The sequence below is a fragment of the Stegastes partitus genome, unplaced genomic scaffold, assembly GCF_000690725.1.
Source record: "Stegastes partitus isolate 25-593 unplaced genomic scaffold, Stegastes_partitus-1.0.2 Scaffold306, whole genome shotgun sequence".
NCBI lineage: Eukaryota > Metazoa > Chordata > Actinopteri > Pomacentridae > Stegastes > Stegastes partitus.
Window position 1 is genome coordinate 141,614 of NW_007578037.1, and position 20,510 is coordinate 162,123.

The following is a 20,510-nucleotide window of genomic DNA, read 5'->3' on the forward strand; positions in this document are numbered from 1 at the left end:
AAACACGCGGCGCGATGGGAAAATATGTTGGCTTCAGTAAACAGACCAGACTTTTTTACAACAGAAAAATGAAATCGTAATATTTTCGATTACCATTATCGCATAATTGCTTTAACACATAATTGGAATAATAGACGAATAGATGCATTCTAACATTTGCAAATAATAATAATATAGGATTTAATTAATTAATAGGAAAGATTTAGATCCAGGACTGTTAATCAAACATTTGGGGCTAAAGCCTTAGATGAGGCCTGAAAATACCCACCCAAAGAAATACACAAAAGAAGGAAATGACCTTTATTATTGGGCTGCAAGGTGAGCAGTGGTTAGCACTGTTGCCCCACAGCAAGAAGGTCGCCGGTTCACGTCCTGGTGAGGACACCCTGGATCCTTCTGTGTGGAGTTTGCATGTTCTCCCCGTGCAGCGTGGGTTCTCTCCAGGTTTCCAGCTTCCTCCCACAGTCCAAAACCATGTTGAGGTTAATTGGTGATTCTAAATTGTCCGTAGGTGTGAATGTGAGTGTGAATGGTTGTCTGTCTCTAAGTGTAGCCCTGTGATAGACTGGTGACCTGTCCAGGGTGTCCTCTGGGATAGACTCCAGCCCCCCACAACCCTAATGAGGATAAAGCAGTGTATAGATAATGGATGGATAGATGGATGGATGGACGGATGACCTTTATTACATTTTATGACATCTTCACCATAAACTGATGCAAAAGAAAACACACAAATGAATCAGAACGTAGGGAATGTGAAGACTGAAATTCATCCAGACACCTTCTTAATGTGTCTCCCCTCCCCCAAATATTCAAACAAAATCTACACCCATGCCTCGAGACAGTCATGTCTGTGCATTAAAAAAAGAGATCTATTTTTATAAATTTAAATTAAATTCTTCAAATTGGCTCCTTGAGAAATCCCAGAAGCTGGTGAGTTAGCTGGAGGTCTTCCACATGAAACTTGTGTAAACTGCAGTCTCGCCCAGAATGAGCTCAAGAAACTTCCAGCTTCCTTCCATCAGTTTCCACACATACACGATCAAACATCCAACTCATGGCACCGTAGAAGGAAACTTTAATTAATCCCATTTTACTGCGTCAAAAGTCTTTTAAATAAGAGCGGACCGGCCAAAATGTTCCCTCATGTGGTGTAAACACTGTCCTCACAGAGATGGCTGTTCAAGCGTGCACACACACTCACACACACACACACACTCTCACACAGTAGGGAAATGAAACCATTTGTTCTTTGCAGATTTTATTTGTTTCTCAAATACAGGAGAGTTAATGTACAGAAGGACAAAGAATTTCATCAAGAACTGTACAATATTTACACATCTTTTTTTCCTTTTTTATGGAAAATTAGATTGTTTTCAAAATAAGTCATAGTATGCACAAACATCAAAATGATAAAAATGAAATGACTATTTCCTCTTTAAATATTACTTATTTATACTCCTTCTTCCCACATGGGAAATGGATAGTTTACTTCTTTTTCTTTGCACCTGCATGACTGATGATTGAACTGAAGCACAACAATGTTAAGTTTCAAATAGATTTTTGCCATTCTCTTCTCCTTTTTTTTTCTCTTTTCGTCCTTTTTTTTGTTTGTTTTTTCTCTCGTTATTTTACACCCACTGTATTTGATACAATATTTCTCAACGTCTGTTCTTTTGTATAGAGGGAAGACGACTTGGATATGTGGGTTATGATTGTATACTGAACCTGTGGAAAATAAAAAGGTATTTAAAATGTTAGGGCAGCAAAACCAGCGCTCGTGAGAGTTTAAGTTAAAAACCTCCTCATATAAATAATAAAAATGTGTTTATATATTATCACACAGCTGACTGGTGCTGCCCTTCACGTAGCACAGAATGAGAGAGAGAGAGAGAGAGAGAGAGCATTTATTAACACATTTCATGTTTCTATCCGTGGACGAGTCCATGGTCACGCTGCTCACGGCACACTCTACACGCAGTTTAAAAAGCATTCTCACCCTCTTCCACTCTTTTCAAAAGCCAACAGCTGATGTTAGTCTTTTCAAAAAATAATTTATGTAAAAACTAAGCAGTAATAGTTTCTCTTTGAACTATTGTCTTTATGACACACAGTTAACAAGATGTCAGTGGCTCCTCCGTTGACTTGGCATCGCGGCTCCTCCTCTTCCCGTCCGTCCACCTCGTGTCTCTCCCCCCTTTTTTTTTCTTTTTTTTTTTTTTTTTTATTCTTAAAACCGACGGTGAATTCCCTCTTGACCCTCCAGGGACCCCCTTAATCCGGTGGGGTCTCGCAAAAGTAAGACATTTCTTTAGTCACTGATCAACAACAAGGAAAAAACAAAAAAACAAAAAAACAGAGGCCAGTGTCCGAGGTCACGTCAACAGACCCTCTTGTGTTCGTCAAGGGCCTTAGAGATTTGAAGAGGGTCGGGGGGGCTGTACAGTGGGATCCATCTCTTTCCATTTTTCTTTTTGTTTTTTAAAATCCTCTCACTTCTTTTTAAGTCTGTCTCTTAACGCGACTGAATCAGGCTTTGGTGCTGAGCGTGAGCAGCTCGATGAAGGAGCTGAAGAGGGTGTCCAGCCAGCTCTGGTTGGCCATGCACTGCTGCACCACTTCCTCTTGGCCCGGGTCCTCAGCTGCCTGCTCAATGGTGTTGGTCTGGGAAAGACAGACACACAACTGTGACCAAACCGGGGCGCCGAGCCAAAAAGAAAGCATATGGTGACTCGAGCTCCAAAATGACAAAATCCCGTCGATAAACCAACGGGACCAGAGCTCTTGGTGTCAGTAGAAACATGCCTGCTTACCTCTTTCTTGCACTGTAAGAAGGTGTGGTATTTATAGTGATGCAGAGAGTGGTAGAGACTGTAGATCCGGTATGAGTCGGCTGACAGTTTAAGGTCCTGCAAGAGAGAAATCAAATCACAGCTGGTTTTATTAAATCTTTTAGTCTTGCAGTGAATTTTTTTCTTTTTTTTAAAAAAAAAACAGTGAAAGTAGAGCAGGTTTGGAAACCAGCAGCAGGTGTTTTCTGTCACCCACCGCTCGCTGTAGTGGTTAATCTGGTCAGTGAAGCGGTTTCAGTGTCTATATTTTGTCACCCTGCTGCACGATGCTATTATATTTTCTACAACTTGTACTCGTGTGGGGCTTTTTTGTAATCCAGAAATGTTAGAATCAACTGAAATGATAAAAATCTCCTACAACAGTCAGTAGAGGGTCTTATTAACTACAACAATGTTCTACAATCTAAAGAGGGTAAAATGCAAAAAGAGAATTTGGCAGTACTACTTTTTTTTTTAAATGCACGTAATCATGACAGTGACACCTCAACCTGAAAACGCTCACCTGTGGTTTAGGCAGGGTCTTTTTGACTCTGTTGAGGGTCTTGCGGTTGTAAGCGTCACCGCTTAGCCGGACCCTCACCACTCCTGTGTCCAGGGGGTCTACAATGATCTGCGGATAAGCATGCAGGACCTCCTGTCACGAAGGAAGCAGAAAAACAATCAGGAACAGACACTAAATATTTACATAAAGACAAACTTAACAAGAAAAGTGACGTCATTTTGTGCTTATTTTGATTACCAGTAAATATGCTGATTAATATGCATTTGGTAAATAAAATGTCAAAGCTACAAAAAAAAGATTTGTAAATAGTAAAGTTTGCCATATTTGCTTGAGAAATGATTGAAATGATTCATAAATTATTCATTGATTCTCTGTTTTCTGATGAACCAATTTGTCTCAACAGTGGAATCCCTTGAATGAGTCTATCACAAATTACAGCAGATTTTACAGAGAAAAACTTCTTTGCATCTTTGTAAATGAAGGACAAACAGAAAGGGGAATTCAACACTTTTTTTTCAGTCCAGAGGATCGGCAAGAGAAGCGGCGCGTTGAGGGCAGATTACCTGGTGCTGAGAGCTCATGCTGACTCTCCTCAACAACCTCCTCTTCTGTTCGCTGAGGATGCTGTCAATCTTCCTCATCGGAGGGAGGTAGAGCTCATCTGACGGCCAATCAAGGTAAAGGAGGTTTCATTAGTCATCATTCATGCAGCTGCCAATCATTTTAATACCAAGGACAAATTCAAAGCAGCTCTCTCTGGCTGCTGATCTATCAGCATTCCCAGGGCTTCCCTCCCACCCGTCACACCTTGTTTATCTGAATTTCAGAAACCATTAAAACTTTCATCTAAATAAGCATGCCAAATCCTCAACAACAAGTCCACTGCTACTGAGGGGGGAGAGTTTGTCCAGCTGGATGCTTCGACCTAAAACCTGGCAGCTGATACTTGTCAGTGGTGCCGATGTTTACTCAACCTGCCCAAACTTCCCGCTTCTGAAAATACAGTGAAAATGCTCCAATACCGCAATTTCAAAGCAGCTGCAGAAAACATGCAACCAGACAGGCAAGTCTGGTCGAGTTATAGATAATGTTCTTAAAAGCTGCATCGGAGCATTTCCATCATTTCTGTCTCCTGTGTGTCAGGAGACTTTTAAAGGAAGTTTAGCTGGTAACTGTGTGGAGGAGGCAGTGTGTGCAGGTCTCACCGTCTGTGTCCTCCAGGGCTTGGATCATGTCGGGGTCCAGAGCTGTGCTCACCAGCATCTCCACGTAGCTCCTGAACATCTCCCTCATGGCACGGTTGTTCACTCCGCCTTTCACTGGCACTGAGGGGGCGAGAAACCGAGTTTAAAACCTTGCAATCCACCTTCTACCATCATACTTCTGAAGTCAAACTGCAAGCATGAAGAATCAAAATGGGCTCTCACTCTCATTTTCACTGGCTGCCTCATCCGATGAGTCCGAGTCAGACGATGAAGGGACTTCCTTCAGCCACTTCTTCCTCTTCTTGGGCGGTGGCTCCGCCTTCACTTTGGCTGGTTTGGACTTGGGTGGTCGCTCAGCCTTTTCCTTCTCCTTCCTCTCCAGCGCTTTCTTGTCTTCCTTCGCTCTGCCTCGTTCTCCAACTCCGCCACGTTTCTCCACCTTCTCCTGCTGAGGCTGGACTCGTTTCTCCTTCTCCCTCTCCTTCTCGGCGTCCCTCTCCTTCTCCTTGGCTTTGGCCACAGCAGCTGGAGCCTCCTTCTTCTCTCGTTGTTCTTTCGTCGTTGCAGCGGTTGCCGTCCTCGTTTTCTCCCTCTGTTCACGCTGAACCGGTGGAGTCACTCTCTCCTCCTTCTCCACGGCTCTCGGTGGCGGCTGGGTGGCAGGGGGGGATGCCATTCTGGGGAGGGACTGGCGTCTGTGAGGCATGACGAAACTGAGTTTAACGGAATGTATTTATACTGAAATCAATCTCAGCTACTACAATAGTCAGCATAACCTCCAGGGCCGCATAAATCCACCTGCTTTTTCACTTCATCTTCTGAACAAGTCCCCAAAATGGTAATGTCTCAACAATCAATAGCCTATTTCCACAGCTAGACTTCAGTCAACCAAGGCCCCCCTCATCATACACATGGTGGCTGCTTAGGTATTTGCAGGAGTTAGTCGTTTACTGCTCAGCTGGGATCTCCTCTGTCAAGTCTTAATTTGATGTGGAGTGATGATAAATATCTGTACCTGAGAGCAGGCGTGGCTCTGCGCCACGGTCTCCGAGAGCACACCCTGACGTAGTCCTTCTTGTTGACATTCTCGAGAAACTTGACATATATCCGCTGGTACCGCCTCTTCGCATCTCCGAAGTAGCCAAGATACTGAAACACCAACAGATGATACATTTAATTCTAAACCAGCACAATTTTTGATTGTAATGTGGCTTGTGAGAAATGCATTAAGAAGAGCACCTACTACAGTATTTTTTATCACATTACAGATGAAAGTCAACATGACTGTTTGCAGGTGTGGCTGCATTACTCACATTGCTTGTGGCGCAGAACTGTCTCTGCCCATCTTTGATCTCTGGGCTGAACTTCTGCAGCAGGGCTTTCTGTACCCTCCAGATGGGTGGAGGCTCACGGCCCGTCTGTAGGGCCAGCTGTGCCCAAACACAGAACACACAGTTAAGTAGAAAATCTTTCTGTGACCCACAGCTACAGAAGGATTCAAATAAACACATTAAAAATACAGCACCAAGTGTTTTCAGTTTCAACAATAACTTAGACAACTCTATCAGTATCCTGTACCGACACCTACATATCACTGTAAGAATGACTGTACTGATGTGCCACTAAACAACACACACAAATACCTTGAGAGTTCGAATGTCTTCCACGCGCACCACAAACTCGTCCCTTTCTCTGAAGATGCCCTCCCCTCCGCTCTCGCTCTCATCCTCCTCGCTCTCCCCGACGATGGCCGCATCTTCTTGTTTCTGGGCAAGGTGCAGCGAGGTGATCTTGGGAGCTGGGGGCTCTTCGGGAGAGGCGGGGGACTCCGGAGATGGCATGGGAGACTCCTTCTGAGTCGCAGGTGGTGGTGGGGGTAGTGGTGGCGGCGGTGGTGGTGGTGGAGAAGCAGGAGAAGCAGGGGAGGCTGAAGCAGGAGGAGGAGTGGCAGGCTGAGAGACGGGAGCAGGTGGGGGAGGCGGCGGAGAAGGCGAGGTGGGAGCGATGGGGCTCGGAGGCTGGGAGTCCTCCCGTTGTTCTTCCGGTGCAGGCAGGGGTGAGGGGAGCGAGAGGGGAGGGAGGGGGGAATGAGAGGGGGAGGAGGATGAGGCAGGAGATGGAGGGATGGAGGGAGGCTCGGGGGTGGCGGGTTCTGGGGGAATCTCGGGGAGAGGAGCTGGAAGGAACAAGGAATAAGAAAACCAAATGTAATCAAGTAAATTAAAAAAAAGAGTAAACACACAAAAATGATGTTCATTTTACTTAAGCTCTGCTGCAGAAAAATCAATGAGCAAGAAAACTGGGCATAAGATGAAAAAGAAGTCTCACCATCAAGCTTAGGGGCACCCAGGGTTTCCAGCTGTGGTTCTCTCTCCTCTGTCATATCACTCTCTTCATCCCCTCCTGTGCTTCTTTCCTCCTCATTCTCCTCCTCCTCCTCCTTGTTCTCATCCATGTCTCCGTCTTCTGCCTGAAGGACGTCCGGTTCGTTGGACTGGGGTTGAGCGTGAGGCGTGTGCATGGTGGGCTGTGGGCTCAGCGTGGGGGGCTGCAGTGTAGGGGTAAGAGGGGCCTGAGTAGGCTGAGTCTGAGGCTGGGGAGGTGGAGGAGGTAGCGGGGGCTGGATGTTAGAGGTTAGCTGAGGAGTGTCGTACAGAGCAGAAATGGCTGAGGAGATGCTCTTCTGGAGGTCCTGGTTCTTCCCGACTGAGTCCTCCTCGTCGGAGGAGAAAGAAGGCAAAGTCTCCAGATTTCTCTTTAGCTCATCCTCTAAGCGCTTGGGGCTGGGGCAGTTACCCAGAGCCAGACCCCCATTGCCCTCACCATCCCCGAATGGAGGAGGCGGTGGCGGAGGAGGAGGTGCAGGAGACAGAGGGCGCAGGCCCCCTGATTTACAGGGTGAAGTTTCACCATTGTCGGGTTCCATTCCTGGTGAGATATCCAAGCCTGGAGGTCTCTTCCCCGTCTTGAGGAAGTCCAAGAATGAAGCGACAAAGCCAGCCTTGGATTCAGAGTCCTTCTCATCCCCCTAGAAGAAACACAAAAGAGAGACTCAGCTCAAATCCACAACTATTTAGCCATAAACTAACTATACCCATTTAAATTCAGCTTAGCACAATTTTAAGCATTCTTTGCTTAGCATAGCAGCAATACAATCCTGGAGCAGTTACCCTTTCCTCCAGCCCCTCGTCATCCACTCCTTCACTCATCATCTGGCTCTTCTGTTTGTTCTTGTCCTGACTTCTGGTGCTTTCAGTGCTGCAGGGAGGTCCGGGACTTAAACCGAGCGAGGGAGCCGAGCCAACTGAGCCGTCTGACAAAGCAGGGTCCGTGCCAGACAGAGAGTCTGTCCTCAGCAAAGCATCAGAGGAGGACAGGGTACCGATGGGCAACTTGATCTGAAACAAAACAAAGTAAAGAGTAATATTTAAAGTATTTTTAAATCCCAGATGAACAGATATATTTCAGAACATCTAGAAAGCCATGGCTCATTCATTTTTAATTAGTAGCATTTATATGGGACAGAGACAGGCTGCGCCGAACAAAAAGTGTGACTGGTCTGAAAATAAAAGAGTGAGGGTGAATGTAGAGTAAGGGATTGCGAAACAGACACAGATAAAAAGAACAATCCTCGGCAGGCACATGGCCAGAGCCTGTAGCAGCTGTATGCAGGTAACACAAACTATAAAAACTGCAGATATTTGTCAACTCTCTCTTCCCTCACTAAAAAATCAAAATAAATAAAAATCCTCATTAACCCTCTGAACTTCAAAATATGTCTGCAGGTGTGAAAGGCCTGTTATCTTATAAAAACAGCCACAATTACACCACTTAGGAGAGCCAGAAAAGGCAAAAACAGAAAGAATCTACACACTTTCCAACTGTCACTGATCACCTTTTTCTATGTCTTGTTGAAAATTTTGTCAAAGATTAACCATTTGCACAAACCGGATTCTGTAAAAAAAAAAGGAATTATTCTTAGTTCCTCTGTGTAACTGAGCAGAAAAGCAACAAGTTAACATATTGACTAAGTAATAAAATATCTGTAGCATATGGAGCAAGCTTTTTTCCAGTGTTGAAACACCTGTGGGCCCTTGGAAAAATGTTGTACATGTTGCTTCCAGATTTTTTTCCAGATTTGATTTCTGATTTATGGCATTATTATCGTGTCATACTGCACAAAAGACATTTGTAAGTTCTCTCTACTTCTAGCCACGGTCATGCCGTTTCCATAGAGATACCAGATTTTATATTGCAGTGAAAAATGAGCCCACAGTGAGTTAAAATGTGACTGGCAGAAGCAGAACATTTGCAGAAACTGCTTGGGGTTCAGAGGATTAATTCACAATGCAATGCTTATATGTGAATCACTTCTCTCATCTGTGTGTTTGCAAAGGCTACAACAAAGCAACACACTTAGCTTCAATATCTGCTGTTTGTTTTTACATTTGCCAGCCTCAAACCGGTGCATCTAAATCCCTAAGCCTTTTCTCGACAGAGTGCCACTGACCTTGAGAGGTGGAATAGGCTCGTGTTGCTGCTGGGGCTGGTGATGGAGCTGCTGTGGCTGCTGCTGATGGAGGTGATGGTGGTGCATCTGATCCTGCTCCTTCCCGCTCATTTCTATGTACATGTCCTCCCTCCTTCCTCCTCTACCTCTGCTTCCACGGCCTCTACCCCTGCCTCGGCCCTCCACGTTGAATCCACCACCTACTGTTGTTCCACCCATCTCTCCCATCATGCCCCGGGGAGTGTAGGGCTCAGGCATGGGGCGGATGCGAGGTCTGCCTCTCGGCCTCGGGGGACCCTCTCTTTTGGGCCTAGTGGGCTTTCGGCCTCTCTTCTTGGGTCCTTCTGGAGGCAGCAGTGAGTGTGAACCCATAGATGAGTATCCAGAAGAGTGGTAGAAATCAATGTCGCCCATTAAGGGGCTGAGAGATCCACTTCCTCCTCCTCCCTTTCTGCAGCTCGACACCAGATCTGGCAAAAGGTCTGGGAGCCTCCTGCTGTTCAGCCGAATGTCAGCTGGCTGGTCAGCTTTATCCTCGTCGTCCTCAAACTCATACTCTTGAGCATAGCTTTTCTTAGGCAGTGTGTTGGGGTCCCTGCGCTCCTTTAACAGGTGGAAAGAGCTGGACTTGAGGAGCTTCTTGGGACGAGATGAGCAGAATATGGGAGACTGTAGGCCTCCAGAACCAGTTCCTGTGCTTGTTCCTCCAGGCCCAGAGGACATTTTAGCTCCAGAGTTGTTAGGACCAGCAGTATTGGAGCCCATACCCATAGCTGGGGCCTGGGACTGTATCAATCCAAGCTGCTCCGTGTTGACAGTGGAGGGAAGCTCATGCGTTTTAAGGGAGTCTAGATCCAGAGTCATGGTGTTGTTGCTGGGTTCCTCCAGGCCATGACAGTATGGTTCATAACCCTGATCTCCACCATGGTGACCCATTATATCATAGCTAGCTCCACTACTTCCTCCTGCTCCACCTGCACTCTGTCCAGCTTTCATGGAATCCATTCCCTCTTGCCCGGTGTGGCTTTCGTTCATCTCTTCCTGGCCTGGTCCTGCACCACCAGCGCAGCTCGACTTGTAGTCCTCTGCACAGAACATGTCCTCCATTCCTGGAAAAAAGGAGCGATCCTCATCCTGAAGGAGGGAGTCTGGGAAGCAGATAGAAGTTAGGGGTACAAAGCGGTTGCTTTGTTGATTCTGGTCTGCTTTCTCCACCGGGCTGACTGTGTCAAACTGGTGCTGTTCTGAGCGCTGCTGGTCCAGCTGGCTCTGCTGAGGGGTGAGCTGGGCTGAGAGCGGCTGCTGAGGGTCAGGCTGAGACTGGGAGTGGGCTGAGGCAGAGGGTGGGGGTATGTGGTGAGGGTGGGGGGGCTGCTGCTGAGGGTGGGGTTGGCTGTGAGGGTGGTGAGAGTGGGTTTGTTGGTGTTGAGAGGTTGGATGCTGCTGCTGCTGTTGCTGCTGCGCGTGGTGCTGTGAAAGATGGTGCATGTGAGACGCCGTGGACAAGCCGATATCTGGCTCAGTCAGGAATGAGTGGAGCTCTGATGCCGAGTGTTGCTGTGAGTGGTGGGTTTGTTGCGGCTGATGGTGGGGTGGGTGCTGCCTCTGCTGCTCCTGCTGCTGCTGCCTGTGGCGCTCGCTGCTGCCTCCACTCCTTCCTGCGCTGCCCGGTCCACCGCGTCTGTCTTCTGCAACAGCAACGTCTGTGCTGGAGGTCTGGGAAAGGGAACGCTCCAGCATGTCCAGGGAGGAGACCACTGAGCTTTGTTTGACCTGGCTCTGCTCGTGTTGATGTGGAGGGGGCCCGTGATTGTAGTGAGCCGCTGCCACCTCCAAAGCTTGGGACTGCAGCTGAAGCTGGAGCTGGGTGGTTTGTGACTGAGACTGAGCCTGATGTTTACTTGAGCCAAGTCTCCCACCAGCGCTCTCCATTACAGCTTGCTGTTGGCTAATAGAGTGCTGTTGCTGTTGGGGAAGAGAGTCCATTTTATGGTGCTGTTGATGCTGCGAATGAGAATCAATTTTGTGGTGCTGCTGATGTTGATGCGAGTCCATCTTCTGGTGCTGTTGATGCTGAGGGTGGGAGTCCATTTTTGGGTGCTGCTGATGTGGTTGGTGGGAGTCCATCTTGTGGTGCTGTTGGTGCTGCCGATGAGAGTCCATTTTGTGGTGCTGCTGTTGATGTTGGTGGGAGTCCATCTTGTGGTGCTGTTGATGAGGCTCCAGTTTGTTGCGGGTGGTGTGGGACAGCACTGACTGCAGTAGGTGTGGCGGCTGACGGGACTGATCAGTGGGAGAGTCCATGAGCGACGCGGCAGCTTGAGACTGAGAATGCTGCTGCTGGACCTCCGGCGTTTTCCGAGGATAAGGGATTTCTGCACGCTCCTGTGACTTCTTCTGGAGCTCCATTTGGGTGTGCGGTGGTATCTGCGAGTGTGAGGACACATGCTGACTGTGTGAGGAGTGTTGGGGAGCAAGGGAGTGCTGGGTGTACGGGTCACCTCGGCCGTAATGGACAACGGAGCCTAGGTTGTCATGGTGATGGAGGTGGGAGTGTACTTGTTCAGCACTGCTTCTCCCTCCGCTGCTCCGGCTGCTTCCAACAGACCTCTCGTTCCTCTGCTGCTGCTGTTGCTGTTGATGATGGTGTTGTTGATGTTGCTGCTGTTGCTTCTTTAGTGACATCTCCAGCTGGCTGTCCAGCCCTGAGATGGATCCTCCAGAACCTGCATTTCCAACTCCAGCAGTAGATGTGGCACTGTGGGTACGTATGACACTCTGGGGGTGGTACCTCTCCTCAGAGGTCTTACCCATATCATAGCTCATCCCTTTGCCTGAATCAGTGGTTGGGGGTACTGACTGGGGCTGGGGCTGTGTCTGCTGAGACGTCTGTTGGGGCTGCTGTTGAGGATGGTGAGGAGCAGGACTTGCCTGGGCTTGCAGCAGGTGCTGGATCAAGAATTCATCATCATCGTCAACTTCCTCTTGGGATCTCTGAGAGCCCACTCCCAGCATGGAAGTGTCTGCCTTTGATTTGGATGAGGTGGAATGATACGACTGAGGTTGGGAGCTTGGGCCTCTGGTGTCGGGGAAGCCCTGCGGTGAGGCGAGAAAAGTGGGGGAGAGAACTGAAGAAATGTATTTATTTGAGCCTGCGCCTCCTGGAGACTGAGTGGGGCAGGTGGGCACTGGGGAGTGCAATCCTGGACGGATGATGCCTGAGTTGCCTGACGGAGAGGGGCTAGAGTCTGGAATATGATACGACCCTCCGCCACTACCTCCTCCACCTCTCTCATTGGTCATACCATTTCCTGCTCCTCCTCCTGACCCAGAGTTTCCACTCCCTGTGCCGCTGCTGCTTCCTCCCCCAGATGCTCCACTACCTGATGAGCCACTTGATCTTAAAAGGGCAGGTGAGTGACCTGGAGCTCCGTAGCCGAGTGATGGGCTTCCTGCTCCACCCAGAGAGGATGGAAGCGATCCATAAGCAGAGTCAGCTCCGTATATATCAGTGGAGTACGACTGGCTTCGCCCTCCTAAACTCCCATAGCCTTTTCCCCCAGTGCCTGAGCTCAGGTCTTGGGCTTGTGGTGAACTGAAACCTCCATAGGACTGAGCCAGGTGGGATGTAGGGGGCTGGTTCGGGGAATATGACTGCGTCTGTTGTTGGGGTGGGGTCTGGCCAGTAAGAGCAGAGGTGGGGGTCTTCACTGGGGGTACAGGAGAACCGTAGCCTGAGAGGCAAGATTTAGGGAGAGACTGGGGAGCTGAAGTGGAAGTGGCAGGTGGCTGCTGCTGAGGGGCCGGAGGAGGCGGAGCAGGCTGAGGAGGTGGCTGTTGCCTGGAAGGGGCTGCACTGGAGCTGGAGGTGGGAATCGAGTTAGAAGGATGAGCCCCAGAGGTGGCAGAAGAAGAGGAGGAGGAAGAGGAGGTAGAGGAAGCAGAAGGGGGTGTGTGAGGAGTTCTTGAGGATGACGCCGAACTTCCAGAAGAGTATCCACTGCTGGAGCTGCTTTTAGTACCTTTCCCAGCTGAGGATGAAGATGAGGAGGAGGAGGAGGAGGAATAGGGAGGCTGAATGATTGGCCGATACTGCTCAGTTCGAGAGGTGGGCTTGTGGTCGGATGACGGGCTCTGGTCACCCAGTGGGCTGCATGAAAGGCCAGCATGCCTGTGATGGGTGGCAATTTGCTGGTACCCCGCCCCTCCACAGCTGAGGTAGTGCTGAAGAGAGTGGGCAGCAGAGGACGAGAGCTGCGACTGAGCTGGCGTGGGCCGCTGGTAGTGCTTGATAACGCTGTCCTGCCTGGGCACGGCCCTCTCCTGAGCAGAGTTGGACTGCGACTGGGACTGAGGCTGGGGCTGGGCTGAGGAAAACACTGATGGATTATACAGCTGAGAGGATTGATCTTGTAGCTGAGATGACAGCAGGTTGAACTGGTGTGACTGCAGGTGCCTGGCAGAGGACGCTTGGGCCGATGTGGCACCCGTGGGATCCTGGCTGCCCCTGTAGGCAGCTGCAGCGGCCCCCTGTGAGGACAGGAGTCTATCAAAACCCAGGCTGGACTGGGAAGGGGCTTTGATGTGTATTAAGGGGTCGTGTGGGGAGAGCAGGCCATTGGATGTAGGACTGAACGTGGGTGTGTCCTGGAGGGAAAGGGAGGCGGCAGGGAAGGAGCGGCTGGAGAAGGATGCTGGATGTTGATAGGCTGATAGAGCTGAGGAGGAGGGGAAGGAGCCAGAGCCAGGAAGGGCTCCAGAGATGAAGAGTTCAGGAGGAGCAGGCGTGTGCATCGCTGTTAGGAAAAACAAAATATTGCAAAATTACTCAGTAACCATCATTTAAATCTAATACAAATACATTATAACAAGTAAGAACATTGTGACAGTATTCAAAAGTTAGATTATCAACAAGTCCAGGAAAATGTTTACATTTTCAATAAGAATGCTTTGATAGTAACACCAACAGAATAATGATGCAACAGAACATTAGGATTTTTTTTTTTTTTTTTTTTAAATGTCATATCGGCTGTGGGGCCTGTGTGAATGTCAACACATCAGGGAAGATCTAACCCAGCCCCACCTGTCTGCCAGGATGGTGTGCGGAACTGGGAGAGAAGGGAGGAGGCAGAGGGCGGAGGCTGGGGACCCCGGGACTCCAGGGCTGAGATCAGATTCATGACGGAGGCATCGGGGGCAGAGGGGCTGGCATGGTGCAGGCCAGTGTCAAAAAGCCCGGACAGACCTTTAGAATGAAAAGACAGAACAATTAAAAATGGATTAATTGATTTAGAATGCAAATAATAACAGCGGGTTGCAGAGAGGTGCAAAAATACAGGATCCTGGATCTAAATTTAACAGTCTCCAAAAATCTAACTGTATTTGTAATAAATACAAAGAACCTGAAACAGAATGTCAAAAGTTTCATGTGTACCTATGAGACACAGGCAAAATTGTATGGGAGTAAGTACAGGCTTTAACATGAAGAGCTTTGACTGGATTGAGCTATAATGTGCACATTTTTCAATGACAATAATCTACCAGAGACTGCGAGGACAGACACAATAATTCATTGCCTGGGCCCCTTATGGTGGTGACATGGAAGGTATGACATTTATCTTACCCAAACTCCGTCCAGCTGCTCCCCAAGCCCCGCCTTGGCCAGAGCTCCCTGGGTGGTGATTGGTGGCATAGCCCTGCAGAGGGTGTGGGGTGGCGTAGGCTTGTCGGTGAAGGAGCTCAGACTCAGGGTGGGATGATCTGGAACTCCCATATACAAGACTGGGAAGAGAGGGGAGTGGAAGGGGGTTTGTGAAGTGTCATTAATTTCAGAGTACATTTACATAAACCTAATCTGTTCCCAAAATGTGACCCTTGAGAAAAGACTGTCTGAGCTGGGCTCACTTTTAAAAATACACCAAATCTGACATCCAAGTGAGATTGTCTTTCAATTCAAGAAATCTACACATCAGATGTCAACTCATTAGTTTGGCGTCCATATTTAAGTTTTGGCTTCTGAGCAGCAGCCTACAGGTGAAAACCAAACTCCTTTCTGAGTGTGATTTACGCTCTGGAATGACAGTATTACAAACATGCTCATTTTACAAAAATGTGTGCATGCAAAGCTGTCAAAGCAGCACTCCAGTGTCTGCACAATGCAAAATAAAAGGATGGTTGATTTGCAATTATTATCATGGAACCACAAGACTCAACCACTGCATAATATGACATTTTACAAACTGAACAAACTCCTTATTCAACTCTAAAGCGTTTCCTACTGCAGATTTTTATGCTTTACAAAAGACAGATGAAATGCGTGGCTGGCTGGCCGGCCAGATAACATGCTAGCATTTGTGCTGCTGGTAGCACCGCCTAGCAGCAGTGCACAGCAGCTAAAGGTAGAGATGCAGAGACTAGGCCCAAACTGCAAGGCCAGTCTTGCGTATAAATAAAGCATGGGTCACCAAACGGCAGATATGGGCCACATGAAAAACACAGTGTACTCAGTTTATAGCAGACACAAGCGATTAATAAGCCTGTAGCCAGTGATTATGTTGATGTAGCTAACAGCTGGATGGTGCAAGTCGACGCAAATGCATGCTAAGCTGCATGCAAACACCAGCAACTAGCCAGGTTTGTTTAGCCAAATATCACCTCCCGGAGGAGCGTGGCGACTCTGGAGTGTGATCGGGGTGATAAGTGTGCGTTTCAAAATCACACACGTGCAGCTAAATTAAAGGCAATGACGTTTGCGTGCACCAGGCCTCGACTGACTTCCCTGCAACATAAAGCTAGCTCCCCGGCTAACCGAAGCTAAAACACAGAGCAGCTACCTATAACACAGTCCAGGCAATTTCCCTCATCACCTCATGCATTCACTCTGCACCTTGGTGGGGTTTTAAATTTTATTACTACTACAGAAGATGCAAATTGCAGGTCGTGCGCAAAAAAAGGAGATTTGGCTCAATTTTATTATGCAAATGAACATCCAGAACCCACCACCAATTATCTAGATCACGCTTGGCTAAAATGCATCCAAAAGCACGATTCTTTTTCCTTTTTCTTTTCTTTTTTTTGACAGTGTAGCATCCCTCCCTGGCTAAAGATTTCTATTTCACGCTGTGTAGTAATTTAGGAAATGTTTAATTAAAGGTGTCCCCCCTTCGGTTAATGTGCATCTTGTTGATGTCTGTCAGGGGGGCTCTGCTGTGAGGGGGGTTTGCTGCGTCTGCACTCCTCGCAGTTGCTATCAATTCTATGAATTTTACCCATCAGGGTCCAGGCCTGAGCAGCACTGGGAACAATAATTCCTATGGATACTCCAGACATCCCCCCTCCTTCTCCATCTCCACCTCCACCAGGTCTAACCTTAAAAAAAAAAATCTGTCAATCACATTCAATTCATATCCACCAACCTTTTCCTTTTCTCCACCCCGCCCACCCCCACGACTCACCACTCATCCATTCCCTGTTTATAATATTATTACTATGCAACTGTTTGGATGACAATGCACTACACATAATGGCAAGGCATGGCGCTCCATATGAAGCCAATGGCGACAATTTGTTTACATGGGGTCACATCGTAGCCCTTGCACAGCACTACTGATGCATGCACATTGTCTTTGAATCATACCTTGCTTTTGCCGATCTCTCGTAACTCCATCCTGCTCCTGCGCCCAAATCACCAAACCCTGTTCCCGGGTAATTTCTATCCATTTATGTCTTGTACAGTGCTGTGCGATGAGGATGAAAGCAAAACGTCGCAGGGCAGATTTCGGGGAGAGAGAGCGAGAGAGAGAAAAAAAAAATCACACACAAAAAAAATCCTTTCCCGTGCTCGTTTTCAGGCTATTTTCCCCGGTTTCATAAGCAAGTCCTCAGGAGTGGAAAACAGCATATTGAAAGAGAAATGGAGGGGAGGAGGAGAAAGCTGGATGAAAAAAGAGGGGGGTCTACGGGGTTATAATCCAACCACCTCCAAAAAAAGCCACTCTTCCTCCTTTTCCTACGCCTTTTATCATTTCCACGAATGCAGCCCGAAAGCAGTCATGGTGAAGATGCCGCGGATTTTGGCCGGTGCTGGGCGAAATGCTGATAAACATTTGACTTGAATGCGTCCCTTTTCTCGCCGTCTCTCCTCCCCTTTCTTTAGGCTAGTTTCGGCTACGCTGCTAGCAACTAGAAAAGACTGCGATTGACAGGGCCACGTTGGTAGCAATCATTCCCCCCTCCGACGGACGAAGCAAAGAAATCCCCAATTTCTAAATCTTTTTTTTCTTCTTCTTCTTCTTCTCCTCCTTTGCATGCAAATGGTTCCCACCCCCCTCCGGAGCGGAGCTTGTGTGCTAGCAGCAGATGCTAGCTGTCAGTAACGACGCATCAAAATAAAACAGGGCTGCTTTTATTTCCCCCCTAAATGCTCGCTCCCCTTGTTCCTTTTTCACGGCTTGGAAAAACAAAAAAAACAACAAAAAAAGCAGGGTAGCTAACGCTGGAGAAAATTCAGGCAAGAGTACGAGAAGAAAAAAAACCGAACAAGGAAGTGTAAAGAAAAGCAGGCCGCGTTTTAATATTTTTTACTCATTTTCCTCCGGAGACGCCATTTTTGAAGGCGGCTAGCCGCTGTCCGTCCTCCCTCTCCCCCTCCGCGTCTCACCGCCGAGACTCACTCAGTGTCTGCGGTGACCTCCATTCACCAGTCTGCCTTCCAGCCCTGCTCGTCTTTTTTTTCCTCCAGATTTTTCACCGTATTTAATCCTGTTTATCAATCCGCACGACATTTGCACTCAGCAGTCACCTGCTTGTCCTTCTGCTAGCATCCTCGCGCTAAAATATTCCCATTTTTTTCCTTTAAAAAAAAAAAAATCAGATTCAAAGGCCTCCAGCAGCCACTTTGCAAATCCACGTTTATGCAGCTTGTTTCATACACTTGTAATCAAATGATCTACATTTTTCAGTAGCATTTTAATACTGTGCGAAATGATCTGCAACATTTTAAACACAACAATATTAATTTTTTTGTTAGTTTTTTTTTTTTTGCAAATCTTATTATTTAGAGATCCCGTCTACCATAACCCCCCCATATGTACATATTGTTTCACGCCAGCAGATGGCACACTGGATTTTATGGTGATTATAAAGTAGGAGGGATCTGTGGATGCTGAGACTGAGAGCTGCTCTGCTCTTCATCAGGCCTTTTCTGACACACTGGAATTACCTCCACCATCATTTCAACCTGTCATTGTCTCCACCTGCATGCTACAGCTGACATAACCTATTTAAAAGGGTTACTGAAAGGCCTCTTGATCAGTTGATATTGCTGAAAGTGATTGTGATCCTCTTTGTTTAGTGATAACACACACACACACACACACACACACTCTAGAGGACTATTTGTCCAGAGATCCATCATTGTGTATGAATATGAGTGTTTGCTGCCCTCTAGTGTTGATGTAAGATTCTGGCGATACAATACTGTAAATACCTTCACTATGTAAGATTAAATCAGAGTTCAACAAAACCAGGTTTAAAATGAGTACATCCAGATTTAAAATTAATCCAAGCTTTGTTGCAGAATTGCTCATTGCGGCTGTGGAGATGCTTTCACATCCAAATTAAAATAAATGAAGACATAGTAAATGCTGTCATGATCCAGTGAGCATGAAGCAGCCTCTTGCAGCAAGCTACTGATTGGTCAGACTTTCTGCTGCCCCAGACACTCTGAACTTACAATTGGAAGCATCCGGTGGTATAAAATACAATCAGAAACATCCGGTGCTGGAGCATCGGTGGAGCGGTTACATTTTTCAAACTGCCATTTTTGACAGCTGGTCCAATCTTCCAGTTCACCTGCACAACAGCTACCTCGCTCCAGACTGATATTATCCAGAGAAAATTCAACAGCATCATAAAACTCACATAGGTCGAGTGGATCAGTTAACTTTGAATGCGAGGAACTTGATTGTTTTTTGCTCAATCTATTGCAAAAAAAGGCAGCCATTTTTAATAAACCTCCTCACATGTAAACTTAGAGGTAAAACTAGATGACATATTAAATTGGAGTTTAAAATTTTGGCACTACAGAATCTTTTTTTTTCATTCTAGGCTGGTTTTAAAGTTTAATACAACATAGTTTACAGTTAAAATATGATTAATCAGGTTTAAAAATTCATCCTTTTTGGTGCAACCTATTATATAGGTGCGAAACATGAGTAACAGAGTATCTGGCATGTTTTTTTTAACCTTTATTATCTGTAACAGGCAAAGTGGGCACATCCTGCCTACATCTCTTTATTACGCTGATGCAGTATAAGCACTTCCAATTCAGTAAGTCACTATGTTCTGTGTCATTATGAACTGACTAGACGCTAGAATGACGCGTATAATATGTTGCTAATTCAGGCAAAGCTCGCTCAAATATAAATTTAAATTCCACCCAAGGCTAAGGTTTAATTTACATTAACTGTATGTTTCATAAAATACTCGTTCTGACTGCCATCTGGAAAAAAAAGGGGGAGTTAATCAATTACTCTTGAGGATCTATAAATATTAATAAAGTCTATATATTAAGAACTGCTCTAATCTGACACGGCCTCTTAGGAGAGCCTCACGGTTGTACAGAATTAATCTTTGTGTTACGGAGTGTGTAGCGCAAGACGAAGCGTTTTTATTAACATTTTTCAAAAAGATTTCCTCACACTGCAACACTTGTGTGGCTCCAGACATCCCAACGTACTCATTAATATGTAAATACACCCTCAGGTTCGTTTGGCCTGTCGATTGTGTCCGTTTAAATAGAGGTGTATTGATGCTACATGGATTTTTGAGGCCTTGATGTTCAGTTTTTTTTACGTAAAGCACTCGGGAGGGTCTTAAGTAAATGTATTTTGGACTTTTTCCTACACGTTTTGTGAAATGTAATTGACTGAATATGTGTATTTTTTACATTGCGGTTGTATCTGGAGGCCTGTGTGATCTATTTACAGGGACCCGCTTCATTTAATGCATCCAGTTCTGACAATGTAGAGGTAAATCTGACTATTTTTTATGAATTCATGGGAGACCTTGTTGTATTCATTATACGTGAAGGGTTGTATTTTCATATTTTTTCATTATCCTTGCAGGTTCATCTATAAATGTAACCTACAATATTTAGGAGGTATGTATATTTTTGGGTTGCAGCTTTCTATTGTAGACTAATCTATCTTTTCACTGTGAACAATTTGGGGCTACATTCATGATTACTACTGTACAGAGTGATTTACTTTCCTAATTTGCTGCCTGATATTGGAAACTGTCCTATAGTAAAATAATGTTTCCTATTTATACCTATAGCACATGGGGGAATGGGATTGTTTGCAGACTCACAGCCGCTAAAGATGACTTCTCTTTATCACAAACCATTTGCCTGTTGAAGGTTCACAGCATACAAATGTTGC

General features: G+C 46.6%; 1 protein-coding gene across 1 annotated transcript; it reads right to left on the reverse strand.

Annotated features, from left to right (window-relative positions):
- Positions 1 to 1,244: 1,244 nt before the first annotated feature.
- Positions 1,245 to 17,672, reverse strand: prr12a (proline rich 12a). The gene is made up of 15 exons (XM_008283280.1): positions 16,706 to 17,672; positions 14,693 to 14,850; positions 14,153 to 14,314; positions 9,070 to 13,865; positions 7,730 to 7,957; positions 6,888 to 7,587; positions 6,203 to 6,735; positions 5,873 to 5,989; positions 5,575 to 5,708; positions 4,782 to 5,254; positions 4,560 to 4,679; positions 3,918 to 4,015; positions 3,355 to 3,486; positions 2,814 to 2,909; positions 1,245 to 2,664 (listed from the first exon to the last, which is right to left on the reverse strand). Exons 1-15 carry the CDS (start codon positions 16,786 to 16,788, stop codon positions 2,530 to 2,532), a joined length of 7,965 nt encoding a protein of 2,654 aa, XP_008281502.1. The 5' UTR covers positions 16,789 to 17,672; the 3' UTR covers positions 1,245 to 2,529.
- Positions 17,673 to 20,510: the final 2,838 nt, after the last annotated feature.

What these genes read in the sequence shown, in the direction of transcription:
- prr12a (XM_008283280.1), bottom strand. Translation starts at nt 16,788, where the DNA reads ATGGATAGAAATTACCCGGGAACAGGGTTTGGTGATTTGGGCGCAGGA. An exon ending in AAGACATTCGAACTCTCAAG is followed by an intron (nt 5,990 to 6,202) that starts GTATTTGTGTGT and finishes GTTTGGGCACAG; the next exon opens with CTGGCCCTACAGACGGGCCG. An exon ending in AGACCCTGCCTAAACCACAG is followed by an intron (nt 2,910 to 3,354) that starts GTGAGCGTTTTC and finishes TCTCTCTTGCAG; the next exon opens with GACCTTAAACTGTCAGCCGA.